Source organism: Henningerozyma blattae, chromosome 1, assembly GCF_000315915.1.
Source record: "Henningerozyma blattae CBS 6284 chromosome 1, complete genome".
Lineage (NCBI taxonomy): Eukaryota > Fungi > Ascomycota > Saccharomycetes > Saccharomycetales > Saccharomycetaceae > Henningerozyma > Henningerozyma blattae.
Window position 1 is genome coordinate 2,553,350 of NC_020185.1, and position 15,292 is coordinate 2,568,641.

The 15,292-nt window shown below is 30.5% G+C and overlaps 8 protein-coding genes across 8 annotated transcripts; 4 read left to right on the forward strand and 4 right to left on the reverse strand.

Annotated features, from left to right (window-relative positions):
• Window positions 1–50: 50 nt before the first annotated feature.
• Window positions 51–659, forward strand: RCN1 (Rcn1p; the record flags this gene model as incomplete). Its single annotated transcript, XM_004178286.1, has 1 exon — window positions 51–659. One exon carries the CDS (start codon window positions 51–53, stop codon window positions 657–659), a length of 609 nt encoding a protein of 202 aa, XP_004178334.1.
• Window positions 660–916: 257 nt separating this feature from the next.
• On the reverse strand, window positions 917–1,363 carry ELF1 (Elf1p; the record flags this gene model as incomplete). Its single annotated transcript, XM_004178287.1, has 1 exon — window positions 917–1,363. One exon carries the CDS (start codon window positions 1,361–1,363, stop codon window positions 917–919), a length of 447 nt encoding a protein of 148 aa, XP_004178335.1.
• A 392-nt stretch (window positions 1,364–1,755) lies between these two features.
• CIC1 (Cic1p) lies at window positions 1,756–2,955 on the forward strand (the record flags this gene model as incomplete). The annotated part of the gene is made up of 1 exon (XM_004178288.1): window positions 1,756–2,955. One exon carries the CDS (start codon window positions 1,756–1,758, stop codon window positions 2,953–2,955), a length of 1,200 nt encoding a protein of 399 aa, XP_004178336.1.
• Window positions 2,956–3,421: 466 nt separating this feature from the next.
• On the reverse strand, window positions 3,422–5,425 carry ERC1 (Erc1p; the record flags this gene model as incomplete). Its single annotated transcript, XM_004178289.1, has 1 exon — window positions 3,422–5,425. One exon carries the CDS (start codon window positions 5,423–5,425, stop codon window positions 3,422–3,424), a length of 2,004 nt encoding a protein of 667 aa, XP_004178337.1.
• An 876-nt stretch (window positions 5,426–6,301) lies between these two features.
• TBLA0A10410 (uncharacterized protein) lies at window positions 6,302–7,492 on the reverse strand (the record flags this gene model as incomplete). The annotated part of the gene is made up of 1 exon (XM_004178290.1): window positions 6,302–7,492. One exon carries the CDS (start codon window positions 7,490–7,492, stop codon window positions 6,302–6,304), a length of 1,191 nt encoding a protein of 396 aa, XP_004178338.1.
• A 1,772-nt stretch (window positions 7,493–9,264) lies between these two features.
• On the forward strand, window positions 9,265–10,743 carry TBLA0A10420 (mitogen-activated protein kinase; the record flags this gene model as incomplete). Its single annotated transcript, XM_004178291.1, has 1 exon — window positions 9,265–10,743. The coding sequence occupies one exon, from the start codon at window positions 9,265–9,267 to the stop codon at window positions 10,741–10,743; it is 1,479 nt and encodes a 492-aa protein (XP_004178339.1).
• A 558-nt stretch (window positions 10,744–11,301) lies between these two features.
• Window positions 11,302–13,857, forward strand: DAP2 (dipeptidyl aminopeptidase; the record flags this gene model as incomplete). Its single annotated transcript, XM_004178292.1, has 1 exon — window positions 11,302–13,857. One exon carries the CDS (start codon window positions 11,302–11,304, stop codon window positions 13,855–13,857), a length of 2,556 nt encoding a protein of 851 aa, XP_004178340.1.
• Window positions 13,858–14,317: 460 nt separating this feature from the next.
• On the reverse strand, window positions 14,318–14,977 carry VMA16 (H(+)-transporting V0 sector ATPase subunit c''; the record flags this gene model as incomplete). Its single annotated transcript, XM_004178293.1, has 1 exon — window positions 14,318–14,977. One exon carries the CDS (start codon window positions 14,975–14,977, stop codon window positions 14,318–14,320), a length of 660 nt encoding a protein of 219 aa, XP_004178341.1.
• Window positions 14,978–15,292: the final 315 nt, after the last annotated feature.

Genomic DNA, 15,292 nt, shown 5'->3' on the forward strand with positions numbered 1-15,292 from the left:
ATATTTTACTAAATAATAAAATAAGAAATTCATAGCTTCACATACATATAATGGCAAAGATCACAGATACAATAATCATAACATCTTCACAATCGGAAACAAGTATTACAGATGTTGCAATAGTGGACTACATAGAGTCATGGATAGAAGATAATGTATTGACACATTATAAAGTTGTTTCATCTAACCCTGTAGAATTAGTTGCATTACGGAGTTTTAAAAGAGTCTTAGTGATTTGTCCAACGATAGAGTTATCAGAAATAATTATGGAAAAGATGAATTCTATTCAAAATAATCCTCTATTATCAAATTTACAATTAAACTACGCTGCATTTGACAGTAAGGATTTACATAATGATGATTATGAGAAGAAATATTTAAAATTACCAAAAGGTGAAAAACGATTTTTAGTTTCACCTCCAACTTCTCCACCGCCGGAGTTTGATTATTCAAAAGTAGAAGAAGCACCAAATGTATTCCATCATAAAACTCCATTAATGTTTAATGAGGTTCAAGGTAGGGCAACTCTAGTTAAAAGCTCAGTAGGTACAATCATATTGGATAATTCTGCTTGTAGTAGTTTACAAACATTAGAAGAACCTTCAATAAGAGAATTTAAAACTGCTATGCCTCCAAAATCTATATTTGAGGAGGATTAATAATTATATTATCATGATTAAATTATAATCTAATAAATATAGAATATTGAAACTATAATTAGAAATGCCCCTCGATTTATAGAGTTATATATTAAAATTAAATTTAGGAATAATAAATGACAGAGAAAGAGGTGTATGTATGTGTATGTAAGTGAGTTGATATATAGAAGAATATAAAAACGGATCCAATGTTTATTTTTATACTTAAGTTCAACAATAAAATGCAAGATGGATTAGGTGATATTAATATAAATTATCTATTCATCATCACTATCCACTACCGCACCCCTTCTCTTATGGGAACCAATTTGTTCTTCATCGGAATCAACTTCATCTTCATCTGAGTCAACAGGAGCTTTACCATTGATTCCTCTAGTTGGTTCGTCATCAGAGTCACTTTCATAATCACTGCTACTACCATCATCGCTATCTCTACCATCAGAATCACTGGCTCTACCAGCATTAACTTCCTCTACTGCATCAAACCAATCACTATAGATATCAACAGGTTGTGAAAGAGCGTTGATTCTAGTTTGAAACGATTGGCCACAGATTTTGCAGTTCAAGGAACCTAAATTCATTTTCTTATCTAACACACATGACACTGACTTTTCATGATTACAAAATAGACAATTAAACTTTGTATCCAATTTCAACACAACTTTCTTTGCTGGACCTCTAGATGACTTCTTTCTTTTACCCATTTTCTAATTGTTATGACTATTGTATAAAATACAATAAATATTTACATCGAAATTTTTGGTTTAAAAATCATACCTCTCAATTCTTCTTTATGATTAATTTATATTTTGACATACATGTGAAAAGTTATTATAATCTCTACGTTTTTCCCTTACCGCAGTAATTCAATCTTAAAATATCTTTTCGGACGAAAAAAATTTTTTATGAAAATTTTACAATATTGAAATTTCGCATCTCATCGATTTTATTGCAAAAAAAAGTTAAGCAAAAGAAAGAGATGAGTATATACATATAATAATTCAAAAATAATACTTTCTTCTTTTTCACTCAATATATTTGAAAATTGTAGTTTTAGATTTCTATTGTGACTATAGAATTATAAATACAGGACAAGATGGCTAAGACAAAAAATGGTTCCAAACCTAATTCAAGATCAGGTTCTAAGAAGAATACTCCAGTTAACACTCCAACAAAAAAAAATCCAAAGTTAAAAGCAGCAAATAATAAAGCTCCAAAGAAAGATGATTTACCAATTCCAAAAGCTCGTATAGATGCTGCTATTAGTGAATTGCGTAAATTTTCTAGTAAAAAAGATACAGAAGATGAAGACTCTAAGAAGAATTTGTTAGATGATGACGAAGATTCCACCGATGATTTAAACAAAAGTTTCCAATTAATCACTGTTAATAATAAATCTTTTACTGGTACTACTAAATCTTTTAAATTAAAGATGTTACCTGTTCCACATTCCTTATATAAATCATGGAAAAAGGCTTCTGTGACATCTGTAAAGGATTTCAAAACTTTATTAATTTTAAAAGATGATGATATCTCAAAAGTTGCTGAAGATGACTTATTTGACAAACTAAATGAATCCGATATCACTATTGATCAAATTATTTCTGGTAAGGATTTAAAAACTGTTTATAAAGCTTTTGAAAAGAGAAGAGCATTCATTTCTGAATTTTCTTTAATTTTAGCGGACGAAAATATAATTACAACATTACCTAAATTACTTGGTGGTAAGTTTTATAATAAAGTAGAAACTACACCAATAAGTATAAGGTCATATAGCTCTGGTAAAGTATTTTCTATTGAAACCCTAACCAATAGCATTAAGAAAGTTTACTTAAATCAATTACCAGTTTCATTACCAAGAGGTACCACTATGAATGTTCATTTAGGTAACTTACAATGGTTTGATAATAAGGAATTATCAGAAAATGTAACATCGATTACTAAAAAATTATTAGAAACGTATCCACTTAGATCTATTTTCATTAAAACTAATAAATCTCCAGTTTTACCATTATATTACAATCAAGATGTATTAAATGAAATTGCAGCTTCAGCTGAAAGCAAAGCTAATGCGGATAATAATGGCAGAGAAATTCAATCTGTTAAGATTGATGGCATGGACGTTAAATTAACCGCTTTCGATAAGGCATTATTAGAGATCACTAACCCTGATGAGGTTTCTACTGTATTTGCTAAACAAATCAATGCTACAAAGAGAGCTAGAGAAGACGAGAAGGATGAGAAAGTTGAGAAAGATGATGAAAAGATGACAACTAAAAAGGCTAAAAAGGCATAGGAAATGATTTAGTAGTCGAGCATTTTTTATAAGTCTGTAAAATTTTTTGGTAAGATAGTAATTAAACAACAATGACTAGATATTTTGTCTTTATTATCTGTCACCTTGAGCATATAACTTTGTATATTATTAGAAGAAGAAAAACAACTATTTTTAATAAAAGTAATTTTTTTTTTTATACTTCAAAATTTATTTAATAAAATTAAAATAAGATTACTTTATTTATGCTAACCGATAATCAATGTCTAAGTGTAGGGTATATATGTATGTATGTATATATATATTTAAAACAAAATAAAAATAATGCTTATTAATATAGAGGGCCCTTACCAATGTTATTGAAGTTTCAGATAATAAAAATTAAAAAATATATGTGATGTAGGGACCTATGTGACCTATGAGTAATAAGTAAGGAATAGATAAAGTCAAGAAGGGGGGGGAATAAGCCTGGTAATAAATGAACTTATTAAAGTGAATCAATTTCTGAATTTCTATCTCTTGCAATGTTAATTAATTTAATCCAATCCACATTAAAAACTGCGATGCCTTGAAATAAACTCATAATCATTAAAGCACAAATGATACCAATCCATAAACCTTGTAGGTCAAAGTTGAAGTGGAATGCTAATAAATAAGATATTGGTATGCCAACAAAATAGAATGCAAAAACATTAATGTAACCACCGATTTTCTGTCGGCCTTGGCCTCTCAAACAGCCGGCAGTTGTTGCATTAAATGCATCGAATAATTGCATGAATGCTAATAATGGTAAAGTATTGGCAACTAGCTCGACAACTTTTTCTTCATTTGAGAATAGTCTTGCAAATTGGAATCTGCTTGTTGTTATAACTAGCATATTTGTTGTGGAACAAATAAATGACAATAATAATGAAGTCTTACAAGTAGTAATGCATGGTTTATACAACGATGCACCAATGAAATTTGCCACTCTTGTACTGGTTGCAATGGAAATAGAAAATGGGATTTGATATGCTAATGCAGCAACAGTTGAAACAATTGCCTGAGAAGCTAATTGTGTTTCACCCAAATGAGCAGCAAATATTGTTAGAATTTCGAATCCCAAAAATTCTGCTTCGACCATAACAATACCCGGGATTGCTAGTGCAAACATGTGCTTCCAATTCTTAAATATTTGAGAATAATGGATTAAGCCCGGGTAGCATTTTAAAGGATTCTTTTCATTATTAGTAGTAAGTGTATAAAATAGTAAACCAATAGCCATTAGCCAATAAGAGATAGATACGGCTAAAGGAGCCCCTAAATAGCCAATACCAATATGTTTATCCCAAACCAACAAATAGTTTAATACGGCATTAGTAGGAGCACAAATGAATAATACTATTGTGGATGCATGGAAAATCCCTTGACATTGTAAAAATCTTTTACCACACTCGAACAATATAAACCCTGGGATACCAAGTGCTGAAATTCTTAAATAACGTGCAGCTAGCACACAAAGATCTTGTTCAGGAATCATATAAGATAATACTAATTCAGACCAACTCCACCAACAATACATTATTGGAATAAAGAAAATTATTGTAATAGCAGCACACCTTTGGAAAAAAATACCGACTAATTTATAATTTTTTGCACCATAAGCTTGAGCACATAAAGTATCAAGGCAAGTACAAAGACCTTGAATTATGGCTATCCCTGTGATATTTGCAGTCATTGAACCTAATGTCACTGCACCTAATTCTTTTGTTCCTAGATGTGAAACTGAAAAGATGGATGCTACTGATAATGAGTATTGTAGGAAAAAGTAAAAATACAATGGGAATGCATTATAAAGAATCACTTGGAATTCTCTCTTATATGTGGTATTTATTTCTTTACCATCATCAATTGCGGATCTCCAAACACTAATCACATCATCTGTATCGTTTAAAATACCACCATCATCATCATTATCTTCATGATAAATTTGATCGACGTTTTGACTAATAGAATTATTATGAATCGATAATTCATGTAAATTATTAGCAATTAATGATGAATGTGGACTTATCTTTGGAAGTAATAGATTATTATCAATTAATAAGTCTCTTTCTTCTTGAATCAAAGAGTCATGTCTTTTTCTTCTAAATCTATTAGTAGTATTTATGCTTATATTGTCTGCTAATGAGCCATATCCTTCTCTATTCTGGTTAAGTAAGGGTTGTTGGAGGTTAGTATTATTCCTCGAAGTAGATATATTAATACCTTCTGATATTTGAGAAGTAAACTCTAAATCGCTATCAGCACCATCTTCTCCTTCTCCCCCCGCATCAGGTGATGAGCTTTCAGGGAATTGTTCTTCAAAGGCATCAAGCATATGATTAAACGATTTTGGTGATAAATAATCAGCTGGAGTAAATAACCCTGTTTTACCCACAGATGTAGAGTAGATTAGAGAGGCTCTTCTTTCATCATTTGTTTTGGAGAATTGGTAATCGTCTGTAGACATCAGTTGAATTATGGTATACGATTAATTGGATGTATAGAAATCTTGCCGAATAAGTAATATCAGTTTATTTTCCCTGGCACCCTTTCTAGATCTACAGAGAGATGAAATGCTAAGAAACTAAGAGAGTGGCTTCTACCTTGAATATTTGGTAGTTTTCAAACAACAAAAAACAAAAACAAAAAAATTAAAAAAATTTAATAAATGAGTAAAGAATTTAAAGCAAAGTACAAAATAGAAAAAAAATATAAGTTTGCGACGAATAATTGTATGTTCTTTGAAATATCCTTACTTGGTTGTTCTTATTCGTTTAGTATTAGTATTGTTGGTGAATCGATTGAGGCTACTAAAAGGCACTAAGTATATCTATTAATCAATCAAAACAAAGTAGTTAAATTTATTTAATTAAACAAAAATAAGAAATAATTCAAGAATACTTCAAAAAAATACTTAAAATAAATAAATAATAAAAAAGTCATGAAGTCATCATTGAATTTTCTACGTATAGAATCTAAATTTCTTAATATAGCTTTAAAAAACTATTTTTTTACCATTATTAATTTTCAGAATGGGGCATTTCGGGGCCTGATATTCAATTTTACTGGCTCATTTTTTTTTTCAGGTTTCCGCCACTCTTTTAGGACATTTTTTGAATGATTACAGTGGTTCTCTGGCCACCCTAAAAAACACGCAGAGTGTTTGTGGACTTTTTGGGAGGCAAAATAAAAGCCCGAAGAGTCATAGCATGTGACGTATTTGTCACGTGTTAGCCGCCAAGATTTTATGAAATCTATTTATATATATGTATATATATATATATATGTGTGTGTGTGTGTGTGTGTGTGTAAATATTAGATAAGATATATGAATATGTGAATTTTAGTCCATGGTGACCACAACTTTACCCTTAGCCTTGTTAGAAGTCAGTCTTGCCACTGCTGCCTCGAAATTGTCGAAAGAATAAACGGAATCGATTTTAGGTATATATGTTCCTTCAGATATCATCTTGTTAGCTAATTCTACTGCTTCAAGTTTACCCTTGACAACATTAAAACAGTATGGGTAATTGTTGAAGATTTTTCTTCTGGTTAACAATCTTAAGATTGTTCTCCATTGTAACATGTCAAATTTGCCAGCTTGACCGTATTTTATCTTTTTGTCACCGGCAAGTGTAGAATAGACAGATGTCTTAGGATCCCTTAGAACTTGGTAAGGGATATCCACCACATCGGATGACCCTACACAATCAGCAATCAAATCAAATTTCTCGTTATTGTTGTCTTTGATATATTTCAAAATATGATCTCTGGTAGGCATATTTGGATCATCATATGGGATCAAATAATCGAACCCTGGATGAATCAATTTGTCTCTGTTCTTTATAGAGTTTGATGAACAAGTACCAATTACTTTGGGAATTTTTAATACATTCTTGGCTATTTGAACTAAAGCATCACCTACAGCTGTAGCAGCACCCAAAACTAAAATGCTAGAGTCTTTATCATTCAAGATTGATGGCACTTGGCCATGACCGTGAAGCACTAAATAAGCAGTTTGAAAGACCAATTGCCAAGAGGCTGCAATGACAAATTTGTCATTATATTCCAAAGTTTGAGAAATTTCTCTTGGTAATATGGAAAATTTTCCCATCCCAGTATTATTTGTTGGATCCAAAATCAAGTAATAGGTTAAACTACCTGCTTTCCCCTTTTCAAATGGAGTAGCTCTTAAGAGACCATGTACAAGATCTCCAACTTGCCATTTTTGAAGTTTCAATTGATCAGATCCGACTTTAATAATTTCACCGGCATAATCAAACCCAAAGGTATTTAACTTGTCATTATTACCAGTAAACCTATTCAAAATTGGAATTGGTGACGAAATTTTGTATAAAACCAAATCTACTGGATTCAAAGCTGCAGCTTTAACTCGAATTACAATATCATTTGGAGAACAATCTTTGTCTAGATCTATGGTTGTGTTATAAATTTTCAAAGGTATAGTGCTGTCGTAGTATCCAACAGATCTATTTGTCACAATATTTGGTGGGAGTTGATTTGAATCTGACATGTGCGAGGGTAATAGTATCAAAGACGTTTAATTAGAAAGTTCATGTGTTACTACTAGATGTACTAAGATATGTTAACTTTTTCTAGCAAATTTTTACTAAGATCAGGTTAATTTTAAACTTTTCCATTCTTTGTATAAGGATAACCTATTTAAAAGGTGTCGTCATTCCTTATAAATTTAAGCATGTGAAAATAGGAAATTCTTGAAACATATGGGGAAATATGGGAAAAAAAATAAAAAAAACCTTTTCCTCAGATAAGGCCGAAGAATCAATGAAAACATTTTTTTTTGGATCTATAAAATAGAACTTTATCAAAATGTTTTCAAAAATAAAAATGGAGAAGATTTATAATAAAATAAAACAGACTTTATTTAATAATTGATGGTGAAGGAATGGTAGTATAATACAAGGAAGGAAAAAAATTTTTTTTTTTTTTTTCCGTCTAGAATTAATTCTGTTGAAATCATCTGTTCGTATGTTTGTCAACTAATCTTGACTAGGCTATAGAGTAATTCTTAACTTGGCAATAACCTTGCAAGTAATATTTTTAAGTTTTAAGAAATTTTCTTGCAGATATGTGGTTCCAAAACAACAAATCATAGTTGGGTGCTGTTTTCTTCGGAGTTTCTCATTACAGTAACTCGAGGGTTAATACTCAAAGTAGAAAATATGTCAATGAATCTAAAGATTTTTCATGTATCTGTATGTTTTATTTATTTCCCCAGTAAGTTTAAATTATTATCTGACCTAATTTTACTACAATTAGCAATATTCACGTAGCATCAAAGCTGGTAAACTTGTCTAAGTAAAACGTATTTACTCCGTAATAGAAGTTTCAAGATTTAGAGAGCAACGAAGTAGCCACCATTCCACAACACCCTCCGAGATCACCTTGTAAGTGAAATTATAATGTAATATTATTATTGAAATACTAACTCTCAATGTAATATAAAATTATCACTAATCTTTACAAAAATATCTGAAAATTTCTCACTTCCCTCAGGAATCGAACACAGACTTACCTCTCTCGTTGCACGTGCCCTGTTCTATTTTTAGTATTCAAGCCGGAAATTTCTGCTAACGAAGACTCCTCGAGAGCCCGAAATTGTCTTCAACCAATTGGATAGTTGTAATTAATAGTAGTCTTTAATAATTTTAATTTCGATGAAACCTATTTTGTTCAAATCAATTATTGCTATTTCTTCAAGTTTAATGTTTGTTTTTCTACTAATCTAATTTTATTTATTTCTATATATATTTCTATATATAAATTTTTTAGTATTATTTTTTCATTATTATTATTATTTTTTTTTATTTCTAAAAATTTTAATACTCTGTGAGATTGGTTATTGAATATCTCAAGAAAAATAATTATTAAGATTTCAATTGATCTAGATTAAATTCCTTCGTTGATTGTTAAAAATACACAACTTAGTTTAATAATTATAACCAATAAAAAAAACTAAAAAACAAAAAAAAAATAAAATCAAGTTGTTACTTATCTTTCTGTTGGATTTTTACATCAATTCATCATTTTAACTCAATATTAATAATATATGATTTTTTTACTCAATTAATTAAACCTTATTGAGTATTTAATTTCCTATTTTTATGCGCTGAAAAAAAAAAAAAATAAAAATAAGGATTACACTTATAGATTGAAAAAAAAATCTCAAAAAGGAGAAAGTTCAATAATATACATACAAAATAAAAACGTGGAGGAAAGTTATACAATAAATCTATCCGCAAATAATCAAAATCTAAAGAAACAATGTCCGATTATATTAAAAGACATACATTTAAAGTATTCAATCAAGATTTCACAGTGGATGAACGGTTCGAATTAATAAAAGAAATAGGTCATGGTGCATACGGTATAGTATGTTCAGCCAAATTCACAGAAGCTGTAGAGGAAACTAATGTAGCAATTAAAAAAGTCACCAATGTTTTTTCTAAAACTTTGTTATGTAAGAGATCCTTACGTGAGTTGAAACTATTAAGACACTTTAGAGGTCATAAAAACATTACTTGTTTATACGATATGGATATTGTCTTTTTAAATGACAATACAAATGATACTAATTCATTCGATGGGTTATATTTATATGAAGAGTTGATGGAATGTGATATGCATCAAATTATAAAATCCAATCAACCTTTAACTGATGCACATTATCAGAGTTTTATCTACCAAATTTTATGTGGTTTAAAATATATCCATTCTGCAGATGTGTTGCATAGAGATTTGAAACCAGGGAATCTATTGGTTAATGCTGATTGTCAGTTGAAAATTTGTGATTTCGGTCTTGCAAGAGGTTATTCAGAAAATCCAGTGGAGAATAATCAATTTTTGACTGAATATGTCGCTACAAGATGGTATAGAGCCCCAGAAATCATGTTAAGTTACCAAGGTTATACTAAAGCCATCGATGTTTGGTCTACTGGTTGTATTTTGGCTGAATTCTTAGGTGGGAAGCCAATTTTTAAAGGGAAGGATTATGTCAATCAATTGAATCAAATCTTACAAGTTTTAGGGACTCCGCCCGATGAAACTTTAAAGAGAATTGGATCTAAAAACGTTCAAGATTATATTCATCAATTAGGTTTCATACCAAAAGTTCCATTTGTCAATTTATATCCAAATGCAAATCCACAAGCTTTGGACTTGTTAGAAAAAATGTTAGCGTTCGATCCACAAAAGAGAATTACTGTTGATGAAGCTTTGGAACATCCCTATTTATCTATATGGCATGACCCTGCTGATGAACCTATTTGTTCTGAAAAATTCGAATTCAGCTCTTTTGAAAGTGTTAATGAAATGGAGGAATTGAAACGAATGGTTATTGAAGAAGTTCATGATTTTAGACAATTTGTTAGACAACCAATAATAGACGAACAAAGAGCTCTACAAGAACAACAGCAACAGCAGCAACAGCAACAACAGCAACAACAGATGGATGAACGTGATTTCTCTCAACAAGTTATGATGAATCAATCTCAAGCTAATATTCCGGAAGAATTGCAAGATTCATTCGTGGGAATCCATTCACAGGGACTACCAAATCATCAAGACTCTGACTTCCCTCCAAAACCACAAGAAAATTTTTTGGCTTCTCCAAATGATCTAAGAAATTCATCAGGTAGTCTAATACCTGGCGCACAATCCACTAATAATAATAATACTGCTTACGACGACTTCTTCGACTTGGAAAAAGAATTAGAATTCGGTCTAGATAGAAAATATATATAATCTCATGGATGGTAGGCATTTGAATATGCCTTCCTCATTCTAATTAATCATTAGTCCTCTCCCTTCGTATGTCATACATATTAACGAACTAATTTTTTTTTTTAACTAGAAAACTTTATCTTAAATAATCCGGCCTATCAAAACTTTACTTAACCGTTTCCGAATTTTTTTTTTTGGATACACAAGGAGTGATTACTGTCTTCTTGCTTCATAAATCATTTCTAATCTATAACTTTTAACAAATATCAATTCATGATGAATAAATTCATTCTTATCATTTAGATACTAACATATTACGTTCTTTCCAAATATTTAATTTACCCAGTTGAGTATTAATACAGAATTGGGACGGAATTGCCACAAACTAATTTCGTAGTGAATTCTGAAATTTGGGAAACTTAACTTGGTACCTTTGTTCTAGATTTGAAAATCTTAACAAAAGCATTAAGACTTTTAACAACTTATCTTCGAAGCCTCCCTTTATAAAACGGTTTTATTCGTTGTATTTTTTTTTTGTTCAATCCCTCAATTAACTAATATCCCTGTTCCAATTCAATAATGATGGAAGTCAATAGGGAAGATTACGAAGCCCTCAAAGATGATCTGTTCGATGGAAGACTTCACTCTTCTACCAGTAAAAAGCAATTCTTCAAAGATGGACTGTTGATTCCTTCAATGATATTAGTTCTTTTGTTATGGGGTACCATCGTCCTATTAAAAGTTGTACCTATCTTAACTGCACAAGAAATTCGTGACCATGGTCGTCTTGGTAGTCATAGAAACTTTTATAATCAGAATGGTGGAAAGGCACTAAATTCAAGACATACAAAGGATGGTTCATTGAAGATTTCTTTTGAAAATGTTAGGAATAATACTTTCAAACCAAAACTACAAAGTTTGCAATGGCTTCGTGTATTAGATTTCGAAACAAATGACCGTGGGTTATTTATGACAGTTTCCAACGATACATATATGGTTAAATCTGTTCATGATAAAGAATATTGCCAGATACTTTATCAGGGGAAAGATATTACTATTCATGGGACAGCTTATAAGATCGATTCGTTGGTGGCATCTCCTGATTTGAAACGATTGCTAATTAGAACAAACTCTGTAGCAAATTGGAGACATTCCTATTTTGGTACTTATTATATTTATGAAATTGAAGATTCAGAATTTTACAAAATTAGTGATAACATTGCTGTAGCTCAATGGTCACCAAATTCCATTGATATTTCCTTTGTTCAAGATAATGACTTGTATATATATTCCACAGAAACTCATTCTATTTCCAAAAAAATTACTAAAGATGGTAGTGAAAATATATTTAATGGTAAACCTGATTGGGTTTATGAAGAAGAAGTCTTAGAATCAGATACTGCTCTATGGTGGTCTCCAAATGGTAAATTTATTGCCTTTTTCAAGACTCTTGAAGATAAAGTTAAAGAAATTGTTATTCCATATTATGTTCAAAATGAAATTAATCATACAAATGGCAATGATTTATATCCAGAAATGCGTTCTATCAAATATCCAAAAGCTGGTACTTCGAACCCAGAAGTTGACGTTTGGGTTTATAGTTTAGAAGAAGATAGAAGCTATCCAGTTAACATTAATAAGGAGCATAGGTCAAACCCATTATTAATTACAGAATTATTTTGGGTTAATGAGAATACATTTGTTACAAAAGTTTCTGACAGATCTTCTGATGTTTTAACTGTTTTAACTGTTGACGCAATTACTCAAGACGTCAATACTGCAAGAAATGATCCAGCTGAAGAAAGTTGGTGGGAAATTACACATGATACAAAAGTTGTTCCAAAGAATCCTTCAAAGGGTAGAGATACAGATGGTTATATCGATATTATTCCCGTTGATGGCTATAACCACCTTGTTTATTATAAGTCTTATCAAGATAGTGAACCTATTATATTAACAACAGGTAATTGGGAAGTCACTTCAGATGCCATTTCATTTGATCAAGAAAATGATAGACTTTATTTCATTGCTACTAAAAAATCATCTGTTGAAAGACATTTGTATTATATCCATTTGAGTAAACCTGGTAAAGTTCATGCGGTTACAGATACAGATATGGATGGAGTTTTCTCTGTATCATTTTCACCAGGTAACAGATTTGTCTTATTGACTTATAGAGGCCCAGATATTCCATATCAAAAAATTATTGATTTAAGATCAAAACAAAAGGATCATCATACTAGAGGTAACATAATTGGTGAAACCTTATATTATTTGGAAAAAAATGATGAATTAAGACATAATCTGTTGAGATATTCAGTTCCTGAAAAATCGTTTGATGAATTATATTTAGGTATGGATGATAATGGGCAAGATATTATTGTTAATTCTTTTGAAATTTTACCAAATGATTTTAACCCAGAATTACGTAATCATTACCCAGTTTTCTTTTTCGCTTATGGTGGTCCAAATTCTCAACAAGTAATTAAGACATTTTCAGTAGGATTCAATGAAGTCATCGCATCTCAATTAAATGCAATTGTCGTGTGTGTTGATGGTAGAGGTACCGGTTTCAAGGGGAAGAAATTCAGATCTATAGTACGTGATAATCTTGGGGATTATGAAGCTCGTGACCAGATATCTGCCGCTTCAATTTACGGTGGCAAGTCTTACGTTAATGCAGAAAAGATTTCATTATTTGGCTGGTCATATGGTGGTTATTTAACTTTGAAGACGCTTGAAAAAGACGCGGGAGAACATTTCAAATACGGTATATCAGTAGCCCCAGTGACTGATTGGAGCTTATATGATTCTATTTATACTGAACGTTATATGCATACACCACAAGAAAATATCGATGGTTATGATAACTCAAATGTTGCAAATGTAAAGAATATTGGTAAATGTAAAAGATTGCTAATTATGCATGGCAGTGGTGATGATAATGTTCATGTTCAGAATACAATGATTGTTTTAGATAAATTTAATTCTAATAACGTTGCTAATTATGATATGATGATTTTCCCTGATTCTAGTCATGCTATCAAATATCATAATGCTAACAGAATTGTTTATGATAAGATGTTAGATTGGACTAGACAGGCATTTAATGGTGATTTCGAAACTTACAACTAGATTTCTAATATTATTTTATTGTCATTTGCTACTTGTTATATATATCCTTACTGAATATTATTTTCATTTACTTAAGAAGCACAATGAGAATACACATATACATATCAATATTAATAATTATACAACATTCTAATTCATAATTATTATTCATATATATATATATATATATTTGTCTTTTTTAATAAATTATTATATTAATTTGCTTTAATTGTTTAATTAATAGTATAATATATATAAAGTAAAAAGAAATATTATATATGTATATATCTTATTATTTAATTAATGAAAATAAATATATAAAGATATCAGAAAATGTAAGATTAAAATATTCTATATACAACAATCTTGTCAGATTGATTGTTATGAAGGTATGAAAAATTGTAAGTAGAGTATAAAGGTCAAAAGGTGAAGAAAAAAAATTCTAAAAAAGATAAGTGAGTAAATAAAAAATATAAAAAACTCAATGGAAATCAGAAGCTTTCCCGGCCATTAATAAACCAACAATTAAACCTAATAAACCTAAGATAGAACCGAAAATTTCAATAACTAAGATTTTAACAAATAATGCAGAATCGGCAGCATCAGAGATGGCAGCAGTAGCACCAGTGACACCGACAGCAACACCACAAATCAAATTTGAAGCACCGACAGTGATACCTGCCCAAAACAAAGCAAACCCGGTATAATAGTTTGATTTAGTGTATAAAGAATCGGCAGATGAAACGACTGTTAATTTGGAAGAAAAGACAATGGAAATAATCAACCCATAAATGGCCACAACTTCACAGAAAATAATGGAAATTAAATTCTTGGTAGTAATTCTTGGAGCTCTAACACCAGCACCAATGATTGAGGACCCAGTAATGAAGATCCCCCAAGCAGAACCAATGATACTTAACCCTATACATAAGGCTATACCTAGATTAGCCCAAAGGTATGGAGATGTCTTTAAAAGAAATTTCCCGAAATTGATATCGGAACCATGACCAGTAAACAGTTTGCGTAGAACATAAGTTAGAATGATTAGCCATATGATCAATTGAATAAAATAGCTCCAAGAGAATTTATATAGAGGTCTTTCTTGTGAATTTGTTTTTCCTGAGACAGCAACTGAAGACATCCTTTTATATTTAATATTATGTGGTCTTAATTATTATCCTCTTCAGTAGGCTTGAGAGGAGAGGTAGTTACAATTTATGCACAAATATTTGTATTGATTGTTACTGAGCAAACAATCACAATTCAAAAAAATTTGTTCCTAATGACTAAGATTCTTTAAAGGTTTTCTTTAAATTGCTCCATTGTTATGGATATATACTTAATTCTAATACATTTCCAAATTTCAAATTTCAAATTTCAAGATGAATAAAATATCAACGCGAGGCGGATAATTTTCATTTCCGGAATATTTAGTGGTTTCCCAATAAATGAGTTT